General features: G+C 35.6%; 2 protein-coding genes across 2 annotated transcripts; both read right to left on the reverse strand.

Annotated features, from left to right (window-relative positions):
- Positions 1-5,255: 5,255 nt before the first annotated feature.
- On the reverse strand, positions 5,256-6,251 carry LOC132282204 (uncharacterized). Its single transcript, XM_059783814.1, has one exon. It carries the CDS (start codon positions 6,249-6,251, stop codon positions 5,256-5,258), a length of 996 nt encoding a protein of 331 aa, XP_059639797.1.
- A 3,033-nt stretch (positions 6,252-9,284) lies between these two features.
- Positions 9,285-10,454, reverse strand: LOC132282589 (ethylene-responsive transcription factor ERN1-like). The gene has a single exon (XM_059784316.1). The coding sequence runs from the start codon at positions 10,452-10,454 to the stop codon at positions 9,285-9,287; it is 1,170 nt and encodes a 389-aa protein (XP_059640299.1).
- Positions 10,455-12,760: the final 2,306 nt, after the last annotated feature.

The following is a 12,760-nucleotide window of genomic DNA, read 5'->3' on the forward strand; positions in this document are numbered from 1 at the left end:
GGTTGTGCTTCGAAGGGTTTCTTGCAAAGGCTATGTTCTATGTTTTTTTCTTTTTCTTTCCTTTATTTTATTTTTAATATTTTGTTTTGGTAATTCTTCACTTACAGTTCCATTTCATGAGGTAATTCTGTGTATTTTCGGCTTTGTGCATTATCTTTTTACACAAGTGATTCCATAAAGGAGTGTTGTGCTAGGTGTAGTAGCTTGGCAGCCCGCTTTTCTTTCCTAACATACTCATGCAATATACAGGGACAAGTCTTTGCGCGTTGGGAGAAGAGTTGGTGAGGCGAAGAAAATGTCCTTGGGAGGTTGAAATCTTGTAAGAAGCTTCTTGTCCTTTTTTGTTTCTTTTTTTCTTTGTGGAGTTGCTGCCAGATTGTTTCCAATGTTTGTTTGCATCTAGTTATTTGGTAATGTTTTTCCCCCCTCTTTTCCTGTGTGACATTAATGTATGCTTTAACTTTTGAGGTGGTTTTCAATTTATTGCATGTTAACATAAAGTTGCTCAAGTAAACCCCAACTCCTAGTATGGGGTTGGTGTTTTTAGTATTGTTGATAGGATTACATAATTTCAATTGTTATACCTAGGTAGAGAATATTTGGCAACATTTGGCTTTTCTTCCCCCACCCTTTCCCAAAACATACACATGTATTCCCCACCCCCTTTTTTGTTTTTTGGTTTTCTGATCTCTCATCACTGTATTTGTCTCTAGCTCCTCTTCTTCTCTGTTAGGGCACTCTGGCACATCAGCTGTCAGCTTTGGTCAATGTAATGAACTTTTTTTGAGTACGAGGATAAGACAAATACTAATTAAGAGCATTCCAGTAGTATGTTAAAATACTCTTTTGTGTAAAATATACATTGTCACGTATGACGTGTAAATTTTTTTTTTTTTTTTTTTTTTTATCTCCAGCATTCTGTTAAGATACACTGCCATGTCACCAATGTGTAAAATTGTTGTGTTACACAACCTTTTTACACAGCCATATCAACATATTTTATTTCTCCTCCCTCTTTCTCATTCGATTAACGAATCAACCCTATATTAAGTAGGTTTGTAAAAATTATGTGGGGTCTAGGTATGACACTGGTTGGTTGTTATTGGGGGAATATATTTTTACACAAAAGGTATAAAAAAACTGCTGGAACTAAAAATAAATAATCCAATTTTTTTTGTGTAAATCTATTATGACAAATATACACGACAGTTGGAGATGCTCAAAGAGTTTTTGGAAAATACGAGTGTAGATCCTCCAATGAGACAGAGGCGCTTGTACAGTAAACGCCACCGGTCACAACACGCCACGTGTCGAGAACGCCAGCCCACACCAAATATGAATCAAAATCGACGAAGCAGATGAAAGGCCCCAAGGCAAGAATGGACTGTTTTCAGTTTGACAGAGCAATTGGGCCAAATACAAAACTCGTGATGGCTCAAAGGAGCCCATTGGAAAAGCCCATTAAACCTCAACTTGTAGCCCAAGAAAGGGATTCTAGTAGGGTTAACAAGTGTATAAATAGAAAAGAAAAAAGGGAAAAAAGGGGAGATGGTTTTCATTTTTGAACTATTGAGTGTAGGTTATCGAAGCTCTATTTGGCTATGAATAGTCCGTAGAATTTCTTGCACCTATACTTTGACGCCGTCTATGGGAATTGAAGAAATTCCCTAAAAGTCGAGACTCTTTGCTGGGAGAACGCATAACTCTAAGCGAGGGTCGAGCGGGCAGAGATGCCGCCGCCACCTCAACCACTAAACCGAGGTGGCGAATAATGTGGGGGTCAATGGCAGACCAACTGTTTGATAAAATTCTCAACCCAGACCGAAAAGTAAAGGAGCAAATGAAATACCTGAATGCCTTCACTCCACCAATCTAGCGTGTTGTCACGCATGCTGGAGTCCCCCTTCACCGCTCACTCCACCGATCTAGCCGCTCAAGTGTCGTCAAGCATGTCGGAGTCCCTCTTCACTTATGAGATCCTCCAATTGGCAAAACCTTTATGATGCCAAACTTTACGTCCTTTGATGGAACGAAGGACCTGTTAGAGCACATTTACTTGGTCCAACAAAAAATTGGTGTACATGGGGACGATGCCTTACCAGTGCTGAGCTCCTTCAGGCAGTTACCATCAGGATCAATTTCTAGCTTCTAACAACTTTGCAAGTTGTTTATAACCTAATACTTCAGCAATCGAATGATAAAGAAAACCTTATTAAGGCCATTCACCATATTGTTTATTTTATTTTGGAAGTTAAATTTAAAACACATCCATACTCATAATGTGCCCTCAATGGACTCCAACTCTTAACTGTTTACAATTTGGTTTTAAATGAAGAAAATGATTATTAAATTTTTTATGATTATTTTTTTATTGTTGTTGCATTTGCTTCAATTCTGATGATAAATTCAACTTATTTATATTCACACATTTGCCTGTGGTTGAATTATTGAATTTAATTTGACAAATTATTCTTATTTTGAAGCCAGATAAGTTTAAAGTTTTCATTTATTTCCAAATAATATATTAGAAACTATCACTATTTTTTAACTATTTTTTTTTTCTTGGTTTTTATTGATTATATTTGTTTATTTGATTTTGTATAAGTAATATATGCATTTTTAGATAAAATCTAATATAATATTTTGATGAAATTCAACATAATTAAATTTTAACATAGTGAGATATATAATAATAATAATAGTAATATGTTTAACTTGCTTTTTGGCTATGCATAAAATGTCCAAGGAGAAATCAAATTTTCTTGTTACCAACACTTTAGATGGACCGGATGTCCAGCTTTGGCTAAATTCATGAAGGAATAGTTGCAGGGGACGAAACGTAAAGAGGGGGGCGGTAAGCCTTATGATAATAGAGGTTTGTATAATTGGTCCGAGCATCTTGGCAAGTTCCTTACGTAATAGTTGATTGTTTTTTTTTTATTTATTTATTTGTTTTTTTTTTACCATCTTTCTTATTTTGTCTTGTTACTCATGAAGGAATTCTAAAGTTTACGTATGATTTCACTTGTCATGTTTATTTTCAATAATATACAAGCATATGGCACATCTATGGAGAATAATTATCTACAAGAAGTTCAATAATATGCATGCATATAGCACATATTGTGAGTTACGCGGTGCGGAAGCTGTTAGTTGATTTAGTCGTGATTAAATCCCTAAATGACCTAGATGAGACAACTTGCCCAATTTTGTGATTGATTAATTTACCGAAGCAATATGATCAATTAAATATCCACAATCACAAAGACAAATAAGCAAGTAAAGTTTGAAAGATGACACTAGGATTTTTAGTAAGGAAATCCCAATTGGCAGAATAGACTAATTATTGTGGGAAAAACCCCGTGAACTGTGCAGTCCAGAGCAAAACGATCCACTATGTTTGAAACAAAGTACAATGGACTTTGATTCAAGCTCACATCCTATCGTTCTACCAAAAACCAATCGTCGACAATCTCCGACTTTGCAACGTCCCGTCCAACAGCTCTTAACTCCAGACTTACTCTTGATCTCTGTAGAATGATTGCTGGTAGATCTAACAACACTCCTCGAATGCTTTGACCCTTTCAAAGTGTGATCGCTTCACCCTTTTTCTTCAAGATCTGTATTTGATGTTGAAGAAATATATCTGCTTTTCGGAATCTTTGAATCTTCAATTATGCTCTAATTCGGATGAGATAGAGAACAACACTACTAAATCACTCATGTATACATGTGCGTGTTCTCAAAACAGAAACAGAAAAATCAAATTTGATTTTCTAAAAAATATCTCTCAAAAGGCTCTCTCAAAATAATGAATTTTTGTTCCCAAAAGTCATACAGTGTTGAATGAAAGAGAGATTATATAGAAGTTTGGAAGACGAATGCTTGGAAACCAAGTCAAATTCGTGCATAGGATTTTGGAAGGAAATATATACCAAATAGGAATCAAAATAGATTAGGAAACTAAAGTTACCAAAGCTGTCAGAAGACCTTGAACCGGTTCAGCCACCCTGAACTGGTTCAAGTTGGCCAGTAAGTTTTCGAAGAAAACAATCTAACCTTTCTGTGATATTTGAACTGGTTCAGGGTGGTTGAACCGGTTCAAGTTGGCCAGACTTGAATTCAACCAAAATATCTCAAAAGTTGAACTTGTTCCAAAATTCTTGAACTAGTTCAAGTTGGGCAGAATGTAAATACTTCCTAAAAACTTGTGTTTCGAACTTTCAAAACTTCTCAAGTGTTCTCACACACTCACATATATTTCTAAAGTATTGTTTTCATCATCCCAGAGTGTATTAAAGTATGAACACTTGAACTTCTTCAAATCCGCTTCCGATCTGCAATCTTGAAATTCTGAATTGAAATTTTACAACTCGATCGGACTTGTTTTAATAACGAAATTAGCTAATTACAAAATATATATATCTCACACATATATCGAGAGAGATTGTTTAGAAGAAGTAATGGTCATTCAGTAGGTACACTGATTAATGTTACGAATTTGACCCCTAATAATTCACATATTGTGTCCCTATGCTATTTGATTGTCAATCTGTTTTTTTTTTTTCTTCTATTATATATGGATCATGTGTTTTAGAAATTTTGATCAACAATGTTGATTTATAAACCAAGTCCTGTAAGTTAATTCTTTTTTTACCCGTTTCTGATAAAATAAATATTTTATAATTCGTTAAAGATTTATAATCACGTGCAAATGCACATGCTCTTCCCTAGTTAGTAGAAAATGGTCCAATGAAATTTTATGATTTTAATTTTCCTAAGGATGAAAACTAAAAGGCACCTTTAGTTACATATTATGTACCAAAATTACTAAATGGAGAGAAGCATAATAGAAAATGACTTGATAGAGTGTTTTGTTTTTGTTGGTAATTCGAAGTGTAGCACAAACTAATTAGAGGGCACTAGCGATTGGAAAAAGATAATTCAGTTGAAAAGTCACAGCTGCAACACTTTCGGTGCTTGAAATTCTTGCTCACATGCCAAAGAAACAAAGTAAGAAAGTTTTGTAAGCTCTCTAACATTACCTGCTAGAGCTGCCACTTAATTTACAAGGAAATAGAGAACTGAATAGAGGTTGGAGTACAAAACATATGAGACTATGGCTTATATTCATCACTTATTTTGTATTTTGACAAGTTAATTCGCTCTTCCTTTTCCACTGGAACAAATTCCTTCACAAGTATGTTCCATCTTCTTGGATGGTCAAGTTGGTGGTCATGAAGCCATTCATGGAACTAACATTTAAATTCCGAGTTTGCAGAACAATTGCCGTCATCCTTTTTGACAATTCTGATATGGTAATAATATATTCCCTCCGTGTTATCGGTCTGATAATTTGTATTGCAGCTCTTGAAGAACAGACAACTTGCTATTGTGTCAAGGACAATGAGGAGTGAGTACAAGTAAGAAATGAGCATCCCCTCCAAAGCCATAGAAGGACCAAGCCTTCCCGAGAGACGATAAGCCCTGACAACCCGATACTTGAACAAGCCTTCAATAGCAAGGATGCTCAAATTGACAGGAAGATTCATCGAGAGTGTCATTGATTTCCTTTTCCAACTCAACAAACAGGCCTTCCAAATTGCCATGCACCCAATACAATTTTCCACCCCTGCTACCACTAAAGCTAGGTTGCATATGACACCGGCGTTGGCAATGAAGGAGTAGAAAACAGTTTTAGCAGAGACAAGGACAAGAAGGTTGTTTGTTGAGAACCCAAATGCATCAAGTGATTGGAAGACAAGAAATAGAACAGAGAAGGCGATCACGTTGACAATAATGATGAGGACCAAATTGCAGAGTTGGGTTAGGAGCAAAGGCTTGTAAACTGGTCTGAAAGACGAAGAGGGTAGTGGGAGAGATGATTTGTGGTGAATCAGAGCTTGAATTATAAACGACTTGGCGATGACTAGAGAGGTGAGCGCAAAAGGGAGGATAAAAACAGAGGTGAATATGGTCTGAGAAAGATTCAAATTGAGAAGCGAGACGAACTGTGAAGGGGAAGAGAATCTTAGAGTATGGAAGAGGGAATTATAGCAGCCATGGATGATCAGAAGTGGCGGCGGAGAAGAGGCGAAAACCGCCTGTGAGAGGAGGACTGAGGCAGAGAAGGGGATTATGAGAAGAACTGGGCGGGTGGTGAAGTACTGGTAGTATTGCAGAAATGTGTAGATTGATCTCCTCATGATCTTCACTGGTTTCTCCATATGAGCATGTGTGGGTTGTTCCATTTAGGTGTTGGTTGAAGAATTGGATTTGAGCTTGAAATGAATTGCATATATGCATATTAATATGAGAGAGACAGGGAAAGAGAGAGAGACATTAATATCCATATTTTCATTTGAATTTCAAGTGTTGTTTTATGGGTTAGGTTCATATTTTCCTTCTGCTTTCAACTACCGAAAACTAAAAGATAACTACCCCAGATGTTGGTTTTTTAAGTGGTGTGATTGTAGTTTACTTTTATGGCATTGTATATATATTCTTATACCCTTGTGGTATATGGATATGACACCTTTATTTTTTCCCCACCAATTGGTATATTTTAAGGTGGAGTGATACGTAGATTGCACGAAGATTGTGATCGCATATAATATGTGGTGGTTATCAATTTAACGTTGAAGCAAATATATACTCTAAAAAGGCCTCATCGAGTTAAACTATAACATTGTTACAACTTGCACCAGTGTTTGATAGCCTTATGTTTTTAATTTAGATATATGATGGAAATTTGATTTTCCACATTTCTTCTAAACTATATTAGGGTGGCAAATCGAACTCGAAAACGACACAATTAATATTAATCGTGTCATAGATCCTTGACACGAACACGACATGATTATTATAGGTGTAATATTATATGACACGCGTAATTTGTTTAATTAATGGTCAAAATTTGGTACAACACGAAAGTATACATTTAAGTAATTTTTGATGCGAATACGACACGTTTAGTGAATTAGGTCCTAATCGTATTTGCAAGGTCAAACACGAGAATGACACGTTTAGTTTGTTGGTCAATCCGTATCGATACGATTACGATTAGTCCAAATTCAAATCCTCTTATCTCGTGCTGGGTCAAATATTGCCACCCTTAACTATTAACTATTAGATCCCAAAAAAAAAAAAAAAAAAAACTATAACTATTTGGTAAGATTGGTCCAATTGTCGAAATATATATATATATATATATATATATAGAGAGAGAGAGAGAGAGAACTTGAGACTATAGTCTCTCTAATTTTATTATTTTAACTTTAATTTTTTTTTACTTTTGACAAGAATTTCACACACTCAACTTTTATGAAAACTTGAACTGTGAGCTTTTTACGTTAACTGCAACTTTTGATGGTAAATCGGTCTCTCTTATTGCTTATGACACTTTAAAAAATATGGCAAAGTTGAACAACATTATTTTGGAGAGAATGAATTAATGTTTTAGACTTTTATCATGGTAGCAGACTATAATTTTATTGTGTAATACATCCCAAAAACCCAAAATTTTGATAGCTGATGCAAAATATGTCATCAACTTTACTAAATTTTATTGGGAGTAATTAAGATTTTAGAAGATCTTTTTCATTAATATAAGAACTAATTGTGACATAATTAAAGACTGAATATGAAATTGAACATTTATTTCTCATGGCAAATGTCATTGTTGCTTGGCCTATCTCATTTTAAATAGAATATAAAATATATGTCATTTGATTTTAGCCTAATACTGAGGTGACAACCTCACTTTCAGAATTGAATGCTGTAACTTGTATAGTCATGTTCTCATTTTTATTTCAGAAATAAATGTTAGAAATGTATTTTTGTTAAATTTAATTAGTTTGGCTAATCATTTGTGCCATGCACCCAATACAAAACTCACCCACCTTCTAAAGTAGAAGGTTTAAGGGGTTTAAGTCTTTGTAGGGACAAAAAGTAGATGTTTCTTGCCACAAACGCAGATACACTTGTTCGGTGAGTTAAATACTCTACCAAGTATAATTGAGTTACTTGACTACATTGAGTTATATTGATTGTATTTAAAATATATATTAATTTTGGATAAAACATTTGAAAAAAAAAAATTGATGATTTAATACTGGATAACGTTGGGTAGAAGTTGTTTTAGGTACCTTCAGACATTTATATAAATAAATTCTCATTACAATTTTTTTTACATCATTTCATATTTTTTTCTGAACTTTTATGTTTTAAAACTGAAAATTGTGATACGGTTCTGGGCTAGAGCGGTTCGGTTCATCTTGGGGCCCAATTTGAAGGTTGTGCTAAATTGGACCGTTTACGTCTCTGTCATTCTAACATCAGCTAAGAACTTGACCGTTATATATGATTTATTGAGTAGGCGGAAAATGCACGGCAAGGATGAGGCTGTGACTTTTAACAGTCGTTTATATCCATTTGTCTTTCCTTTTTCTTTAGAAATATTCTTAGAGGTCACATAAATATATCAATTGATCAACATATTGTCACTTTGATTAATCAGTTTATTTGTTTATTTATTTGTTTGTTGTTTTTTTTTTTTTTTTTGCCCTATAAGTGTATTTACAGATGAGAAGAAATAAGTAACAGCATTCTTGAGCCTCTCTACTGGTTTTAATTGCTACCCAAAGTCTAAAGTAAGTAACAGCATATATATTTTTTAAATTCTTCTTTATAAGAATAAAAATTTCTAAGCAGAAACTCTTCGAGGACATCTCCTTGTATCATTTTGTAAAGTATAGGACAGGGGATGTGTACTAGAGAGGATCCGAATCAAAATATAATCTTAGCCGTCAAAGAACTTGTTGCCCTTGTAAATTCCTGGAAACCTCCAATTGAAATTTTTGTTTCATGTATTTATAATTCCAATAGAGCTAAACTAACTTATGTATTTAAAAATCTAATCTTAGCAGATAATCGTCACGGAAACTAACCTGTAGTGTAAATTCAAAGAAGACTAATGTCTAGAAAATAAAAAAGCCCAGCAGAAAAAAAAAAATTCATTAGAATTCTTACTGATATTTATCAGATGATCATCATGACTCTGATTTCCATATTCATTGTCCCCCAATTATCCCAAATATTCAAGACTCGCGAACACAAGGAAAGAAAATTACATGGCAGTCCGAGTAGAAAGATGACATTACAGAAATTTTGCACATTGTAAGAAAAGATCCGCAGATGATAAATATTCAAGTGTGAAATATTGTTGTTTACTCAATCATCAGAGCATGATATAATGTTAAGGATCAAAGACTCTTACCGGTTGATTAATTAACAACGCAGATGGGTGGGAGATCAAGGGAGCTCCAAAGTGACAATTCATCATCAACACCAGCAGAAGACCCCATATCAATTGAAGTTTGTGGGCTGTCCTTTTTCTTCTCCATCACAGCCATTTCTTCTTCTTCCACTTTCTTCTCGTCTTGATTCTTGTTGGAGGATGCATTCCTGAGGTTGGTCAACTGATCGGACCATCCTCTCCACTTAGCACTGCCCGAGCCAATCTTAAACTGCAGGCACTCTGGTATTCCTTTGAAAGCATATCGAGAAGCTGAGAACTTCCTTTCATAGTTCATCGTCTTCATGGCCTCTCTGAGCATAGATGGCTCGTGTGAATAATCCTCCTGCTCGACAGGCTCTGTGATATCTTGAGCAATCTCAAACGGAGAACAGTTCCATGATCCAACTTGGAAATCCACAGCCCCTAGATTAGTGTCTTCCTTCCCATCTTCTTCTATTTCCCCTACAATGTTACTATCAGCATTGGAAGACTGAATAACATCACTCCAACTGTAGTCCAAATCCAATTCTCTCACCCTATAATTTTCTTTTTCAGCTAAGCATGATTCAAAAGTTTTGACCTTGTAATCACTATTACTCCCATCAGTATTGGGGATTGGATTGTTGTCAGTGGTACAATCCTCGGGATCATTGAAGAAATCAGTGAATTGGGAATCTGAAAAGTCAGCTACTTCATCTCTAAATTCTCCTTCTTGCTTCTGCTGTTGGTTGATGGGCACAGAAGAAGTGGATGAAGCAGTTAAAGATTCATTTCTTGCTTTAAGCCTATGGAGGAGAAGGTTAGTAATCTTCGAAGGTAGGGCTGGAGACAAAGAAGATGATGGATGACAAGGCCAGAAGTTTGTGCGAGTATTGACACCGCGAAGCAAGCAAGCAGCCTCATCATAGGCTCTGGCTGCTTCCTCAGCAGTATCGAAAGTGCCTAACCACATTCTTATCTTCTGTATAGTATCCTTTATTTCAGCCACCCATCTGCCCGATGGCCTTTGTCGTACCCCCACGAATCTCTTCCGGGATCGCGAGGCTCCACTAAGTGTTGCAACGGCAGCTGCATCCTTCACCACCTCATCCCAAGCCAAGTTTCCTTCATCAGAATTTTTCTCGTCTACTCCATCAGCCTTTCGCTTCCTAGCCATTTTTTATCTATCAAGATATCTTCTACTGCTTTTATGCAAGCAGTATTGCACCATCTATATAGAAATAATGAAAGATCACAAAGCACAGGGAGAGAGCTGAAAGGGTACTCTAGTGCTTGTTCATACCTCTTCGTTATTTCTTCTTTTCAATTTCATATACGGAACTATATCGAAGTTCTTCTTTGATGTGTGTGTGTATGTGTGTGTGTGGGGGGTAAAATATTCAATTGTGCAACTTGAGATGCTTTGACCCAGCCAAAAGAGTGCAGTGCCCTGCTTTCTCTTCTATGCCATTACACTAAGACCACTTATTCTTTATTTTGATAATGCAAGCCCAAGCCTTGCAGTGTGTGTTCTATTATATGCCATTAATTTAAAACTTACATTTATTTTTTATTATGTCAATGCAAGTGTGATTTGGTCTTTCAACCTTTTCTCTTGATTTCTTTCTGAACTTTCTTATAAACAATTACATTTTGTATTATTTTATCAGTATTATATGTTGTTGGCAAACAATCTTTAAGGGACACAAACATAGAAGTTATCACTATTCAGAAAGAGACAAATTGTACGACATAGAAACCAAATCTACATTATTGAACCAACATAAAGGACCTCAAACAAGAACTGGAATGGGACGACTACAAGAGCACAAAAACCTATTTGAAAAGAAGACAAACAGAAGCCTATCTTATGCTTTTAAAAATTTCCTTCTATTGTTATGTTGATAACTGATGATTCACAAAGTAGAAATGCTACACTATTTCATAAATTACCAGGCAACAAATATAAGACGAAGATACAAATTATAATTCAATTCACGTTAGATAAACCAGTACAGCCCATGCATGTGCTAAATGACACAAAAGCCCTTGTGCTCTTTGATTATAAATATAGGTTTTTAAACCCTACAGGGCAGGTATGCCTCTTTGAAAAGTGATACAGAGGCTACATAATATTATCTTAGATAATTAAGCGCACAAGAAAAGGTTTCTAATCACTTGTTTTTGTCATTGCTGATGAAGGTCAAGAGAGACGATTTTCCCAATGCCCCACAACAGTAAAGCATGTCCAAGCCATAAAGTTGACATATCAGGTATTTAATTATATTATGCGTATATTTTTTTTTCTTTTGGCTGAACCCATTTCTTAGATATTCGAAGTATAAAAGTTTCATTGATTAGTATACATTTGCACTCTGTTTTTCTAGTTTTGTTGGGCTTACCGGTCTTTTTCCTTTTTTTTTTTTTTTTAGTGAATTCTGATGGGCTTATCGTCCACCATCGAGCAGAGATAATGACACATACATGGGCCAATATGGAGTTCATTATTTCTAAATTACTAAACGCAATGTGCCTAACAGTTAAACCATTTCTAAGGTAGCATTCGGAATCCGATATACATGCACGTCACATGGTCACATATTTTTATAAAAGGCAATTTGTCATTACAGCTGACCCACTTCGTTGGACAATGGTCTCTCTAGGCCCGCCACTTGGAGACTCGTGATTGTTCTTTAAAAGCTTAGAAAACTCAACTGCAGAGCCATTTACCCTAAAAGTAAACTATCTACCTGATATTTTCAACCAAAGAAGATGTCAACGGCAATTCTTATTCCTCCAGATGGAATCATGCAACAAACAAAAAGGTCTCCTCATATTGACGTATAACAACAAGAAGGTTAAGTAATAATATAGCTTACAGCCACACAAAGGAGTGGCAATTGGCAGGTATACAGGCAAGAATGGGAATACCAAAGGGGTAAAGGTTAAAACTGGTGATAGATAAGAGGCATAATTGAGTTGCATGATTGTGGAGGGAAAAAAAACTCCTTCCAATAAAAAACGCACACGTCACCACTACCCATGTCTACATTTCAAGGACATATAAGGCCTATCATGCTCAGGCCTAAGTTGAGGGTATTTACAGCCCAAGACCATTGTTATTTGTCCTCCAACTTCCATCAAGGCCGAATCAAGAAGTCATCAGCCCAGCTTATAAGTATTTAACATCCGGCCTGTTACTCAAGCCCAGCCGGATCAAAATATATTCAGCCCAAGAATGCACAAGTCCTACCATTTGAAGGATTTACTGTAGAAGGAAAATTCTGATAGGAAGTTCTGTACAAGGCAAGTTCTATGTATGGAAAATTCGACAATGGAAAGAACTTTATTAGAAAAGAATGGTTATATAGAAAGAATTGGAGGGCAAGCAAGGCGAGTCCTACCATAATTTTACAATCTTTTGTGTATAAATAGAGGCTAAGACCTCCAATAAAGGATCAAGCAATTCTACGCTTCTCTATA

This window comes from Cornus florida, unplaced genomic scaffold (assembly GCF_030987335.1).
Source record: "Cornus florida cultivar Cherokee Brave unplaced genomic scaffold, ASM3098733v1 CherokeeBrave_3.0.0_Hap2_Chr11, whole genome shotgun sequence".
NCBI lineage: Eukaryota > Viridiplantae > Streptophyta > Magnoliopsida > Cornales > Cornaceae > Cornus > Cornus florida.

Bases quoted from the DNA above. Each gene is read 5' to 3' on its own strand.
- LOC132282589 (XM_059784316.1), bottom strand. From the start codon at position 10,454: ATGGCTAGGAAGCGAAAGGCTGATGGAGTAGACGAGAAAAATTCTGAT.
- LOC132282204 (XM_059783814.1), bottom strand. From the start codon at position 6,251: ATGGAACAACCCACACATGCTCATATGGAGAAACCAGTGAAGATCATG.